The 15997-nt window shown below is 45.3% G+C and overlaps 1 protein-coding gene across 1 annotated transcript; it reads right to left on the reverse strand.

The window, feature by feature from the left end:
* Positions 1-776: 776 nt before the first annotated feature.
* RTL9 (retrotransposon Gag like 9) lies at positions 777-11659 on the reverse strand. Its single transcript, XM_032250942.1, has 3 exons — positions 11391-11659; positions 2150-6140; positions 777-1620 (listed from the first exon to the last, which is right to left on the reverse strand). The coding sequence occupies exons 2-3, from the start codon at positions 6071-6073 to the stop codon at positions 1501-1503; spliced, it is 4044 nt and encodes a 1347-aa protein (XP_032106833.1). The 5' UTR covers positions 6074-6140; positions 11391-11659; the 3' UTR covers positions 777-1500.
* Between the last annotated feature and the right edge of the window lie 4338 nt (positions 11660-15997).

Genomic DNA, 15997 nt, shown 5'->3' on the forward strand with positions numbered 1-15997 from the left:
CACATTATGTTGTAACTATGCCTGTTTAGAGACCAAGACCCTCATCAAGAGGGCTGGCCATGAAGCACGACAGCCAAGGGGAGCGAGGGCAGTTAACAACTGAGGGGGTCACTCAAAGGTCAGAGCTAGAGAACCCGCACTGAGGGACAAGACAAAGGCCATAAACAACAGCTCGAGGTCAGAAGCTTACAACACAATAACAAGTTGTGTTATGGTAAGAATGTAGTAAGATGGTGCTTGCCAAGAGTTTAGCCCAGTGCCTGTCACACGATACACTATTAATAACTAGCAGCCATTATACTGTCACTATTATTATTATTATGGGTCAAAATGAATGGTTCAGGATGGATACTATAAACAGGGCAAGGACCCTGGAGACCCATGTTAGGTGCTATGAGTTGGGGCATATGGGGCAAGTCTACTGGATTACAAGGGTGGTATAGGAGTGGGCATCATTCTCCTTATAGGCTCCCTTGTCAGGTGGAATAGAACCAGGTCTTTCTCAAGTTTGCCTGCCAACACATGGCAAGATATTCTAAGGTGTTATTTGTTTGTTTTGAGATGAAGTCTCACTCTATCGCCAGGCTGTAGTGCATTGGTGCAATCTTGGCTCACTGCAACCTCCACCTCCCAGGTTTAAGCGATCCTCTGGCCTCAGACTCCTGAGTAGCTGGGACTACAGGTACGTGCCACCATGCCCAGCTAATTTTTTGTATTTGTATTAGAGACAGCGTTTCACCATGTTGGCCAGAATGGTCTCGATCTCTTTACCTCGTGATCCACCCACCTCGGCCTCCCACAGTCCTGGGATCACAGGCGTGAGCCACCGCGCCCGGCCACTCTAAAGTGTTTTGAGGTAAGATATAATTTATCCTGCCTACACTTCCCCCTGTACCAAGAGCTAGTACTGGCCTTGGTGGTGATGAGAGTTCAGAACCTCACACACCATACACTCTTGTAGTCTACACTCTGATTGTCAAGGCAGGTCATAGGTATGTGGGTGAAAGAGAAGGTCAAATCAGCCAAGTGAGAGCTATCCTGCCTAGACTTCCCCCTTTACCAAAAACTAGTACTGGCCTCGGTGCTGATAGGAATTCAGAACCTCACATACCATACTCTTGTATTCCACGTTCTGATTGTCAAGGCAGGTCATAGGCATGTGGGTGAAAGGGAAGGTCAAACCAGCCAAGTGAGAGGTATCCTGCCTAGACTTCCCCCTGAACCAAGAACTAGTACTGGCCTTGGTGGTGATGGGAGTTCAGAACCTCACACATCATACTCTTGTAGTCCACGCTCTGATTGTCAAGGCAGGTCATAGGCATGTGGGTGAAAGGGAAGGCCAAACCAGCCAAGTGAGAGGTAAGGTGGGATGTGCCTGGAAAGGGAGGCTGAAGGGTGAAGGCAACAAGGTTTATGATGTAATTGAATGGAATGGGTCCAGGAACCAGTCCTCCAGTCAGCAGCCGAGTCAGATATCACAGGAGATGATTCCATGGAGTTTCACTTGTTGGTATGAGCCTTCTGATGATGGCCTGTGTTCTGTCCAAGGTGGTCATGAAGACCTTCCTGGGGGTCTTCGTGCTCTTTCAGGTAGTAACAACGTTTGGGAACATGCTGGTGCTGGGAGTGAGAAAAAGACAACAGAGGTAAGAGCCATACTTACTATGACGAGAAGTGTTCTACCTGGATAAGTTCTGTAATTTAGCAGATCAAGGCACTTCGTTAATTTATTTCACTTGCATACAGTGTGACCAAGGACTAGGGTCATCTAATTCCCTAGTGACCTGACTCCACAACACATGTTACTGTAGATGAGCCCCAGCTCCCAAAAGACCCATCTCTTAGAATTGGACTTGGAACAACTGGAGAATTGGGACTGAGGCCAGCCAGTTCCCTCATAATCAGAAGAATTGGTACTTCAACTATCCCACATCCTCAGTAAGCTGGGCTTGACATTGCTCCTCAAAGTAGTTAATATACCCAAAATAACTGCAGAGCAATGCTCACTTGATGAAACTCCAGCTTGGGGTTCATGGTCTAGGAACTCCATGCCTCCTCCTGATTCTACTCAAGGAAGCAGGATATATTCCCTATCATGACCTCCTTATTTCTCTGCTCAAAAACCTTCAGTGGATTTCCCCCTCATTACCTCCTCAGTCTGCTGCTGAGAGCTCAATTCATTCTGTGTGGCCTCCTCATTACTCTGCTTACAGTCTGTTGGCAGGACCTGGCTTGAGTTGCCCGGGGAATCCTTCTCTTCCGCCAGCTGGCACTCGGTGTAGAGAGACCTGTCTATCAGCTCCTTTAGGCTGCCAGCCACCTTCAGGAAGATCCGACCCATTTTGGTGGTAACAGCTTCTGAGAGTCCTTCCAGAAACCTGGTCCGTAGAATGGCATCAGACCAAGATAAATGTCGGGCCAGCAGCAGGAAGTCAGTGGCATACTGCCTGACTGACTTTTGGCCCTGTTTGGGATGGCAAAGAACAGCACTGAGGACGTCTATCTCAGATAGGGAGTCATATAAGCCCTGGGATCTTCTCAGGAAAGATTTATTTTCATCTGAGAGGGGGTGTCCTACCTCCATCTGCAAGATGAACCACCTCTCTGGTGCTCCCAGATGAAGTGACACTAGAAATGCCATTCTCTCTGAATCATCCAAAAACCCTTTCATTTGCTTCTCCTCATCAATCTCCATCTCCTCCTCCACAGGGCATGAGCCCCGTGCTGCTTCCTGCTCTTCTAAGAGGTAACAGAGTGCTGGGGTCAACATTCCGAAGGATGGCACTTCCTCTCTTGGTGGGTTTGTAGTTTCAGGAATTGTGGCAGTCATGTGTGGTCTGGGCTTCGATCCAGAGGCTGTGATGTTAATGTGAGAGGTAGATGCCTCTCCAGAGCCTTCGGCTTTGATTTCCAGAGTGGGCATCACTCCAAAGGCTGTCCGTGGGGTGGACATTGTTCCAGGGCCTGGGGCCCTCATTAGTGGTGTGGACATCCCTCTAGAGTCTGTGGCTGTCATTTGTGGCATGGACACCCCCATGCCACATCCAGAGGCTGTGGCTCTCGGTAGTGGCATGGACATCATTCCAGAAACTGAGGCTCTCATAAATGATGTGGACATTGCTCCAGAAGCAGAGGCTCTGATTGGCTCTATGGCCATCCCTCCAGACACTGTGTATGTTGTTTGTGGCACGGACATAGATCTAGAGTTTGCAACACTGGTTTGCAAAGTGGACATTGCTCCAGAGACCATGGTTTCCATTAGTGGCACAGACATCTCTTTGGGAGCCATGGATGACATCAAAGGCATGGGCATTGTTCCAGAGGCTGGGGCTCTCATTAATGGCTTGGACATCCCTCCAGAGACCATGGCTGTTGTTTGTGCAGTGGACATATGTCCAGAGGCTGAAGCTCTAATTAACTCTGTGGGCACAGCTTCACAGGCTGAGGGTCTCCTTAGTGGTGTGAACATAGTTCCACAGGCTGGAGCTTTTACTAGTGGTGGGGACACTCCTACAGAGACTGGGGCTCTCATTGGTAGTGTGCACATGTCTCCAGAAGCTGTGGGCATCGTTTGTGGTGCGGATGTCACTCCAGAGGCTGTGGATCTCATTAGTGGCATGGACATTGCTCCAGAGATGGGAGCATTCACTTGTGGCATGGACATCATTCCAGAGGCTGTGGCTGTCATTTGTGGAGCAGACATGGCTCCATAGGCTGGGGCTCTCAGAGGCGTGGCTATCTCTGCAGAAGCTGGAGCTCTCATTAGTGGTAGGGACATCTCTCCGGAGGATGAAGCCCTTGTGAGCAGTGAGGGCCTCTCTCCAGAGCCTGGGGTTCTCATTAGTGGTGTAGACATTGTTTCAGAGGTCCAAGCTCTCCTTGTTGGTGTGGACATCATATCAGAGTTTGGGGCACTCATCTGCATACCTGCAGCAGTCATGGATCTCATGGACGACATGGACATTCCTCCAGGATCTTGGGTGCTCGCTGGCTGGCTGGGCATCTTTCCAGAAGCTGTGGCTCTCAGTGATGCAGGTATTTCTCCTGAGTCTTGAGCTCTCATTAGTGGCATGGACATCCCTCCAGAGACTGTGTCTGTCATTTGTGATGTGGACATTGCTCCAGAAGCTGCATCTCTCATTAGCAGTGAAGACATCCCTCCAGAGGCTGTGTATGTCATTTGCGGCACGGACAGAGCTCCAGAAGCTGTGTCTCTCATTAGCAGTGTGGACATTGCTCCAGAAGTTGTGGTTGTCATTTGTTCCGTTAACATTGTTCCAGAGGCTTGGGGTGTCATTAGTGGCTGGGACAATGCTCCAGAGGCCAGAGCTCTCATTTGTGGACAGGACATCATACCTGGGGCTGCGTCTCTCATTAACAGTGTGGATGTTGATCCAGAGGTTTGGGCCGTCATTAGTGGGGTGGACATTGCTCCAGAAGTCATGGCTTTCATTTGTGGTGCAGATGTCAGTCCTGAGGCCGTGGTTCTCATTTGTGGCATAGACATTGTTTCAGAGGCTGTGGCCATAATTGACTGGGTGGACATTGTTCCAGATGCTGGAGCTCTCCTCCGTGGCGTGGACATCTTTCTAGAGGCTGAGGCTCTCGCGCGCTGTTTGGCCGTGGCTTTCGTAGAGCGTTTGAGCCTTGCTCTAGAAGTTTTGGACATTGTTAACTGTGTGGGCATTACTCTAGAGGCTTTGGATGACCTTTGCTCTGTGGACATCACTCCAGAGCTTGTGACTGTCATCAGTGGGGTGGTCATGGCTCCAGAAACTGGAACTGTCTTTTGCAATGCAGACAGATTTCCAGAGGCTGGGTCTCCCATTAGCGGTGTGGACATTGCTCCAGAGTCTGAAGCTCTTACTGGTGGTGCAGACATCACCCCAGAGGCTGTACCTCTCAGTGGCAGAGTAGACATGATTTCAGAGTCTAGATTTTGTGTTGACCATGGGAACATCATTCCAGAGCCTTGGACTGACATAATCTGGGTGGGCATCACTCCAGAAGGTAGGGCCATCATGGCTGCTGGGGACATTGCTTCAGCATCTGGAGCTGGCTTTGGTACTATGGACATTTCTCCAGCATCTGGGACTGACGGTAGCGGTGTGGACATTACTTCAGAGTCTGGAGGTAACATTAAAAGTGAAGACATTACTCCAGCGTGTGGGTCTGACATGAGTGGGGTAGATATTCCCCCAGAGTTTTGGATGCCTGTTTCCTGGGTTGATGTTCCTTCAGAAGTCAGGGCTGACATTATCAGTGAGGATATCGCTTCAGAGTCTGTGCCTGACATTAGCAGCGAAGATATCTCTCCAGTGGCTAAGGCAGTCATTAGTACTTTGGACATTGCTTCAGTGTCTTCATCTGTAATTTGCAATGGGGACATTTCCTCAGAGCTGGGAGCTGGCACTGGCTGTGTAGACATCACTCCAGGGTTCATATCTGGCATTAGGATTGGGGATATCTCTCCAGAATCTGGGGCTAGCATTAATGGTGTGGACATTACCTCAGAGGATGAAGTGCTCATTATAGGTGTAGACACTGCTCCAGAGGATGGAGTTGGCATTGCCAATGGTGATATCTCTGCAGAATCTGGTGCTACCATTAGTGTTGTGGACATTGTTCCAAAGTCAGGAATTGTCATCATCTCTGGGGACATTAACCCATACTCTGAAGTAGACAGCAATGGGGACAATGTTTCAGAATCTAAGGCTGGCATTAGTAATGGGGACAGTGCCTCGGCATCTGAGGCTGGCATTGGCAATGGGGAAAGTTCCCCGGAGTCTGAGGTTGGCATTAGGGGTGGGGACAAGTCTCCAGAGTTTGGTACTCCCATTACAGGTGCAGACATGGTGTCAAAGGCTGGAGATGTCATCAACTGTATGGATGTCCCTCCAGGATCTGAAGCTGAAGTCGAGAATACAGGCAACTGTATATGAGAATGCAGAATCTGGACGTCTGCTCTGGTCTCTGTCATTGGTCTAGAGAAGGCCATCCGCTTGTTTGGGGGCTCAACATTTTCCTCCTTCGTTGTATTGCTGAATTGCAGTGAGTGTAAGGGTACTGACATGTCTGCCACAGCAACAGGACAGTGTAGAGGAAGCCCCTTCCTGCTGAAGCCCAAGCGGCAAGAAAATCTGTAAACAAGAAACAAGTTTAGAGGTCAAAAGCCAATATTGGGAAATAGACAAATTGTTCATGATGGAGACCTGTTTTATGCGTTGTCAGGTATATGGCACTCAAGGTGAGGCTATCAACAACTTTGGAGCTGGAGCAAATACCGTTTCTGCCTCTATTGTTTTCAAACCAACCCACCCAGTTACACAGCACAGCTTCTCAGTTTGTAAATGCTATAAACGCCAGCAAACTCCGCAGCCGGGAGCCTGAACAGTCCTGAGTTAAATGAAGCAGCAGCACCACCTTCTGGCCAAGTGTAAGAAGTGCAGGTTCCTGGGCTGTATTTTATCCCAAGGCAGTACTCACAAGCTAGCGAAGGTACTGACAGGCCTGAATGAGAAAGCACTTTGCCCCAAGATAATCATTAGTTCCTGGGGCTCATTAAATTCTGCCAATGATTTAATCTTCATTTTACTACTCTGATGTCCCTAAATGTTCTCCTAAGGAAAAGGGAGACATTTATCTGATCAATGACTGAGAGCAACATTCCATGAACTGAAACTTCTGCTTATTATTTTCATTATTGTTATTAATAACAGCAACCACCACTCCGTTACTACTATTTATTGCTTCCCATAGTATGTGCCAGGCACTGTACTTTAGACAACTATCCACAACTTCCTATAACGTGAGGGCCTTTGTAAGCATTACCCCATTTGGGCCTTACAATCTTCTGGGCAACAGATAATATTGTCCCCATTTTACAACCTTCCTCAGATTCGCCAAGTTCAAGGCTAAAATGGGGCCACTGTGACAGTGACAAACTGTATTTCATTGATTCTGACACCCTCCTGGGGACTGCCTAGTGTTTGGCATCCGTGAGCTTGCATTCAATTATTTCTCTGGCATCCTAGATTATGGGTCACTTAAAGCCCAGTCTCTAGCATGTACAAGTTTCAAGTTTTTCTGATGACATGGGTATGGGCAATCCCAGAGCCTCACCCCTTCAGCCTGATCCAATAAGCAGCCCCAAAAGGGGCTTCTGAACACACGGCTTGGAAGCCAATGCAAATATTACACAATATTGACATGTTCCCACAGCCTACCCATGCCAAAACCAGAAACTTGCTACTTTGGGACAACGTCACAAAAGTCATCAACTCATGGAATTGTGATTCCATAATAATGAGAAAACTTGCAACAGAAATGCTAACAGGGAACTGTTCTTTAGTATGCACTGACTGGCAAGCACTCTGCCAGGCACTTTACATGCATCATCTCATGTGGTTCCCATAGCAACACTAAGAGATTTCAGTTGTAGTCTTCATCTTACAAATGAGAAAATTCAGACCCAAAGAAACTTAATAATTTCTCTGCAGACACATGGATTCCTGAGTCCATCCAGTTCCAGAGCCCCCTACCCTTCACCACTGTGCTATAAGGATTCACCTCTCCCCCTTTCTCCCTACTGAAACCCCTGCATCTGTCTCCAGCCTGGACAATCCCAAGATGGAATGTCATAAAAGAAATGCTGGCCTCCACCCTGGTTATTGTAATAATTGGTGCAATGGGAAAGATGAGTCAGAAGAGCAGCCACAGACCTCCACCTCCCATCTTCAGAAAAATTTCTGAACATGCCACAGTTTCCTACCAGGCAAAACCCAGAAAGATCTTACCTTGCCAGTGACAGAGAAGAGGCAGAGAGTATCCTATGCGCCCCTAGCTCTTTTATTCTGGCCAATTAACTTATACCTCATGCCCAGCCAGTTCCTTAAAGTAAGACCCAATACCAGCAGCTGTTCTTTGCAATCTCCCTTTGCTATCCCCTGCCACGCCCCCCTGCCCGCCAGCCAGCCTGCCCGCCCACCCTCCCCACTGCTCCTGACTTGCTACTGCTTGCTCTGTCTTTCTGGTCCCAGATTCCTGCCTCTATATAGACTCTAACATTTGCCTCTGGCCGCCTTTCACTTGACAGTCCTCCAGAAGCTCCACTTTAGCACTTGGCCTATGCAACTACACCCCTCTTCCCCATTGCCCCCAACAGTCCCACCAGCCTGTGCCCCACCCTACTCTGCCCGCCTCTGGCAGTCCCAGAGAAAAGAGGAGATTAACACAATTAAAGAGATGAGACGAGAAGGGTCCTGGCTCAGAAAACAAGATATATGGCCTCTGTGGCTGAGCACACACAGGAAGGAGTCCTGGTATCCAGGCACTGCAACTGATATGACAGAGAAGCACAGATAGAGGGCTTGAGGAAAGGGAACTGAGGGTGGAGATTGAGTGGAGCAGCATCAGAAATGTTCAAAGAGGTTCAGGTGCAGAAGAAGAGGGTTTGGGAGGATGGTCAGTGTGGGCTGGCAAGTAAACACCTTAATAGAGCCCTGTAATGGTCATGATAACAAAGGCAATTTACCCCAGGGTCAGAGACACGGAGGGGAATCCAGCCACCAGTATCCCTGCCACAGGACTAGGATTCAACAGCAGTGCTCCGTGGATTTCAGACTCTGTGGATTTCAGACCACTAGCAAGAAAAACACCAGCCTTGAGCATACCAGGTGAGGGCTTGTTCATACAAACAGGGCTACAGCCTGCTTTCTAGAACTGGGGCACGAGGTCAGAGTAGAACTAGCAGAAAGGTTTATCAGAGGCCTCTAGTTGTCCTGAATTGGTGCAGTCAGTCGAAGGGGAGAAACCCTCAGTCTAAGGGGAGAATTGGTCCCTGAGCCTTGGATAGGGCAAAGCCTCCAGGCAAAGTTCAAGCAGCCCTGTTCTATATCCCTCTATAGGGATAAAGAGTTTGACAAGGGAGGCATTCGGGTCATTATAAACCTCATAATTAGTGACCAACAAAAAGTGAGCACTTGGGCTAAGCACGACACATGCATTATATCATTCTGACCTCCCAGCAACACCTGTAAGGTAGGCACTGACATCATTCCCATTTTATACACAAGGAAATTAACTTGGAGAAGTCTATGTGACCACAGTCACATTAAAAAAAACAAACCGATTTCAGCCCTGGTCATTCTGACCGAAACCATTTTATCTCTCTGTAATCAGACAAATGATTAGAAACTCTGAGCCCTCTACTCACTGCCATCTCCCCCACACCCCCACACCACAAAGCAAGGAAACTGTCTTACTACAGATGGCTGGAGCCTTGTGGTAATAACAACAACAACTGATCTTGCTTGAACTCTTCCCACATACCAAGAACGGGGCTGAGGGCTTCACAAACATTATCTCATTTGGTGTTTACAATTACCCTGTAAGCTAGGTCCTTTTAATTCTTAATATATAGGTAAGGAAACTGAGCCTCCATGAGGTGAATTGACATGACCAAAAGCACACAGTTCTGTGTGACTCCAGAGCTCACTACACTATAGTACTCAAAAGAAGAATTCCAGTCACTCTCCTTTCCCCCGAAAGCCAAAAAAAAAAAAGTCACAGAATAGCATTCTGTCAACAATGGCCTCACAACAACAACTATTATTATTATTAATATACATAACAATCAAAGCTGATGTTTACTGTGCTAGGCACTGCACTAAGTGCTTTACCTACATGATCTCACTTGACACAACATCCCTGTGAGGTAGGTTCTATTAGTACCTTCATTTTCCAGATGAGAAACCAGAGGCACAGAGAGGTTAACTAGCTTTCCCCATGTCACACAGCTCCAGGGCATTATTCTAACACAACAGTTTTGGAAATAACCTAAATGCCTAATGTTAGAACACAACTTGCTTAATGATTAAACAAATCATGGTGCAATTGTAGTAGCCACTAATGTAGCCATTGAAAATACACTATAATATGTACATGAGGATCTAATTTTTATAAAAATAAATGTGTAGTCTTTTGCATAGGAAAAAATAAAATCTGGAAGGACATATACCAAAATGCCACCAGTGACCACAGTTGAATGATGGGATTAGAGATTGTTTTATTTTCATTTTTCTTATCTGTATTTTCTCATTGGTCTATAACGGACCCATAATGCAAAAAGAAAAAACTAACAGTTCATTTTATTTTTTTGAGATATGTTTCCCTAGGGTTCTGTCTCAAGCCCTTTTCACTCCTCTCTTTGTAAGCTCTCTCTAGGGATCCCCAACATCCCCCACAGCCAAGCAACCTTTCTACCCCAACAAGCTTAATGGTTGTACCACTTGATTTTGTGTTTTATTTTTGGTTTGTTTTTAAAAGTAATTTATTCTTTCTCTAACTTTTATTTATGTTTAATAATTACATAAGTAATCTAGGAATATATCCTTAGGATAAAGACTTGAAATCCTCCCCACAGATAAAACTAAGTCCTGAGAATGCCCCAACCCCCATCCCCACAAGTCCCATTCCTCTGTCTGTTCACAGTTAGGTGTGTCTCCTTCCAAACTTTTTCTGGCTGCAATGGCATTCAGAGTTCATATCATGCAATTGCTTGCAAAACCCAGTATGGGCAAAGAGCTACAGTTAGAAAACCATTCTGGCACTGGTCACTCCAGGGTTCCAAGTTCTGGCCCATTGTGACTATTTTAATCACCCTGCTTCTAAGGAAGCTACTGAGAGAGGGTTCTTGCAAGCTCAGCCCATTTGAGGCATAGACTTCTGTTCTATTAAAGCCAGAGTCTCTAAGAACACAGAGAAGAGAGGCCTTCTAAGGAAGGAAAAGGCCAGAAATTGCTGCTTACCATCTCTCAGGTCCCTCACGTCCTACCCAGTCAACACTAATCAATATGGCTAGGAGGTGTCATGCTCCTGCCTCACAAAAGGTAATTGAGTTTAGGGGATTGCATGGCTAGCTGCTCGGGGAAATAAGAATAAACAAGAGATGGTTCAATATGTCAACAAATAGCTTTCCAGCTGTTGAAAACAAGCCTTTCCCTAGATTCTCAACAATATCTTCTCCCAGAGCCTTAGCAAATAGGCACCCAGATAACTGAAAACAGATAACCTAAGGCTAAAGAAATACCTGCTCTACTTTAGGATCTTCTGCCTTCCTTGATCATTCAGGGAAATAGAAATCCTCCCTACTTTCTTTTTCCCCCCTCACACACACAGCCCTGACACTTAAAATGCCCACCCAGCTCTTTATAAATAAAGAGGGGGAAATAGCTAGCATTTACTGAGTGCTTACTACGCCAGGCACTATGTTAAACACTTCACATACATCATCTTATTTATTGCATGATAAGCCAATAAAGCGGTTTACTCTCATTTTCTAAATCAGCTAAAGAACTGAACTAGAGAGAAATTAAAATCAAGTAACTTACCTTGGCTTTCACAGCTGAAAGAGAGTGAAGCTGGGCTTGTCACTCGGGTCTGTCTGACTCAGCCAGTGCTCTTAACTCACAGGAGAGTCACACACTGTCTTCAAGTCTCTGAAGGGCTGTCATACGAAAGAGAGGGTAGGTGTGTTCTGGGTAGCTCCAAAGAAAAGGGTTTGACTCTTAGTTGGGAATTATGCTTTCATTGGATGTGCTGCAAATTCCCCAAACAACATGTATATGCACGTCCAACTCTATAGGGAAAAGAACATTATAAGAAGAGCAAAGGGAACTGCCTTGCATTAGGTGCCGTCCTGGAGGATCTGTGGAATCAGAGAGAACAAGAGGGATACCAGAGGACTGCAAATGGGCAGTGTCCCAATTTTCTTAAATAAGGAAACTACAGACCAGTATACCATAAACTCCAGAGCTGTAAGCTTGATGTCAATCCTCAGCGAGATTCTGCTGCAGATTACGAAGCAGGTAATTTATAAGCACTTAGAACATAAGTGGCAATAGGAGGTACCTAGAGGTGCTAGCAGAACACAAAATCAGACCAGGTTCCCAGACTTGCAGCTAATGCAACCCAAAAACTGAGGGACTGATATTAAGCTTCCAGATTTTTATTTTTCCAAGTAAAAGCATTAAGAAACAAAACAACCTAAAATCATCATTTTCTAAACAGAAAGGGCTTCCTTTCAACCCCAAAAGAGAAGGAAATAACCTCAGAAAAAAGAACAATACAGGAAATAGATTTCTCTTCTCTGCGAAACATTTGCTACCTAGTCCTCAGGCTTTCTCATTGCACGGTGGACTGCTGCAATTTTCCTGGAGGATGGGCACTTGTCCAAGGACCTGCTTTAGGGAATCACTCAGAGTTAAAATATCAACACAGATAAGATCATATACCTGTAAGACAGGAAGTCTTTCTGGCCAGAAGAGAGAAAACAGGAGTTTGACCTTAGCCTAAATGAGGACATTAACACAGATAAAGTATCCACAGGAATGGACAGAGTGAAATAAAAGTTGCCAAGTGCAGATTCAAGCCCTGCTGAGGCGACTCTTGGCCAACACATTTGACCTGTGCCACCCTTTGGACCACAAGGCTCTCTTGTAGGAATAAGTGTGTGATGCTGTGAAGCATTTGGACCACAAATCAGTTTCTGACTTGAGACTCTCCAAGCAACCTTCAGACCACTAGTCTTCCCAGGGAGAGTTCTTAAAAGCAGAAAAATTCAAAACCAGCTGAACACCATTGCCAGAGTAGGAGATCTGCAACAACCAAGAAGGAGGTCCCTAGCCTTGACCGTCTCCTGATCAGCATTTTTAATCAATGGTGTAAATAATGGCATGGATGGGATTCTTACACAAATTCTCTAGGGCTGAGAAGAAACTCTACAATTAGCGTAGCTAGTAGGTTTACATTTTAAGCTCCATGGTTTACGATATGTCTATCTGCATTTGGTTATTTTCTCTCGTGTTCTTTGATGCCAGAGCACTGAGTTTCTCCAGTTTATGCACCTCATAGAAAATGCTTAGTGAACATATGCTAGCTCTGCACCCACCCAGAAGTGTAGATCCAATCATGTTTACAACTACTGAGCATTCATCTCAATCTTATCGTCTCTTAAATAACTGGTATTAATGTAGACTTCCTTGATGAGAGAAGAGAACAAACTAATGTCCTCTTTTTTACAAAATTGGCCCCATTTCCAAAAGATTTTAAATTGGAGTTTGATCACATCTGTTGACATTGACCTTGTTTCTGTAGGTGATGGAAGCACAGTACACAGTACTTGCCATACCCTCTGAGACTGCATTTCTCAAAATAAAATTGTGGTGGGGAGCCCCTGCACCAAGTGCTCCCTAAAAAAATTGCTAAAACATAGATTTGTGAGAGGAAGGAGGCTCTACCCTCAGAGAGTCAGAATCAATATAGGTCCGGGGTGACACCAAGGAACCTGCATTTAACCCAAGTGATTCTGGAACACTAGAGTTTCAGAACCACTGGCTTTGGGGTTCCTACACTCTGATTTTAACTCCAAACAGGTCTGAACTTGAACCCCAACACTTCAAGTTATTTCACCTCAGTTTCCTCGTCTGTAAAATACACATAATATCAATACCTACCTCACATGCTCTTTGAATGTATTAAACAAAACAACATGTAAAGAGTCTGGCACATAGTTGAGGTTCAGTAATCTCTCCTGTTCCTGCTTATCCAGGGGCCCTGCTGTCTGCCTTCTCTGTGTTCAGCTTCTGCCCCTGTTGCCAACTGCTCACCCTTTCTAGGTCTGGTATTCAAACTCCCCGAGAGAGAATCTTATTGGTCCAAATTCAATAACTGTACTTGCTGGGCAAAGTTCTCATCCTAGGTTCCTTCATAGGCTGTTTGCCAGCCTATAAACTGACTGCCCATGGATCAGATGCCCTCTCCTGGCTCAACTGGCTACTGCTAGGGGTAAGTAGGATCATGTGATACCAAGCATAGTCACCTATTCATAAGAAACTGCTACTTCCCTGAGCTAGGGCCTGTGGATGGAAACTCCATAGCAGGGGTTCATGGGTATGGCAGGAATTCTGAGGCTTAATCCATCCAATACACCTAGGCTTCTCATTTATCCAGCCTCCCAAAGGAATGAAGCACTCAAGTTCACTGAAGTCTCCATTTAATTCTGACTTTTCATCTCCATCAGGCCGGGAACACCAGTTTTTAAAAAACTAGACCACAGTCAAGGAAAAAACAAGATATAACCCTAATATTAGACCCTTCTGTTTCTAGAACACGTTTTTAAGTTTCCAAAGCACTTTCACATCTATTTATTCATTGCAGAGCTTGCAAATTGGCAGCCACAGGCTAAATCCAAACTGAAGACAGATTTTATTTGACCCATACAATGTTTTTAACATTTTTAAAATTAGTTGCCAACCTTTAAAAGTCAGGAAATTTTAGATAGAAAGCTGGATTTCTGGCTTTTCTGAAAAATAAATAAATAAAATAAAAAACAGGAAGACTTCGATCCTAAATCCGATATAGCAACAATCAGCCAGAGCTGAACAAGCTGCTCTCTGTAGGTGGGGCATGTGCTCACCAGTTTGCCTTAGTACCATGGGCCACCTTTACTTTTTCAGTGACCTGCTCAGCCCCCATAGGCATTTAGAGCCTCAGTTTAACCTCATACATTAGGCAGACAAGGTGGATAAGAGTTGAACTGCATGGGTTGGAATCCCAGCATTGCTCCTAACTGGCTTTGGGACCCTGGGCAAGTGATTTAATCTCTGAATCTCCGTTTTCTCATCTATAAAATGGGAATGATAATAATCACACTGCCTACCTCATAGGCTTATTGGGCCAATTAGAGTTAATGCGTACTTAGAGCAATGACTGGTACATTACATGCACTAAATAAGTATGAATATCTTTCATTGTCCACAACTTCCTATGTGCCTCTCTGATATCCTAAAGCTTCTGAAAACTGAAAGTTTGTGGCAAGCTCATTTGGTGGCAAAACTGGGCCTGAATTGACATGAGGCTATTTATTTATCCCATTTAGAAATATTAATGACTTTGATCACAGGGTAGTATCTTTGATTTCATTAAGGTGTGATATATATGTTACATGTACCACATTGCTTTTCTAAAATCCAAATAGTCGGAACTCTAAACCATGTCTAGCTCCAACAGTTTCAGATAAGGGATTGTGGACCTGTCTTATTATTAGTTTGTATACCCACTTGACAGATGGGAAAACTGAGCTACTAAGCATTGAGCTACTTGCCAAAAGTCCCACAACTTGAAAGTAGAAACTATTTAGGCTCCTAGACGTGAAGCTCACAGTGCCTAGTACTGTGGGATGTCTTGGGTTCACTATAGGCATGTGGATGCAGGTAGTGGCTACCAATCAGGGATTCCTGAAGAACTGAAAAATGTCACCACTTACTGAGAGTGCCAAACCCTTCCCTTTGCAGCATTCTTTCAACTCTCACTCTTTACACCACTGGGTTAGAATTAGGATGAAGATTATTGTCTTCAGTTTATAGAAGAGGAAACTGAGGTCCAGAAAGGAAAATTGACTCACCCAATTTCACACAGCAAGACAAGCAGAGCTGGAATTTGAAACCAAATTCTGGGCTTTTTCTTCTTAAACCCCAAGGCCAGTCCAAGAATGACATGTGCTGAACTTTCCACATACTAAACCACACACTCTGCAGACAGTCCTGAGGTTTCGACATACCTGACAAAAGGATAGTATCCCAAGATCTCAGCAAATATAAAAATGAGACAGTATGTCTGAGTGGACCTCGTCCTTCCCAGGACCACAGGCAGCAGTGTACAGACACAATCCAGTCAGAAGCTAGGGAGGGGAGATTTCTCAAATCCCAAGAAAATTACAGAGACCCTATTGTTTGCTCTTCTCTGTTGATTTTTAAGAAGCTGACATTTACTTATGCTAAAGGCCAAAAGAAATGAAAAATCTACTGAAAACGTAATGGCATCAGTCACACAGCAATATCCTAAAGCAACCTTGGCATATTATGAGTTCCTTTGTTTGAAATTCAGAAAGCAGAGCACTGCTATTTCATATTGTTAGTGCATCAGAGACCTGGGCATG

This window comes from Sapajus apella, unplaced genomic scaffold (genome assembly GCF_009761245.1).
Source record: "Sapajus apella isolate SASKATOON/1434 unplaced genomic scaffold, GSC_monkey_1.0 scaffold73, whole genome shotgun sequence".
NCBI classification, from domain to species: domain Eukaryota; kingdom Metazoa; phylum Chordata; class Mammalia; order Primates; family Cebidae; genus Sapajus; species Sapajus apella.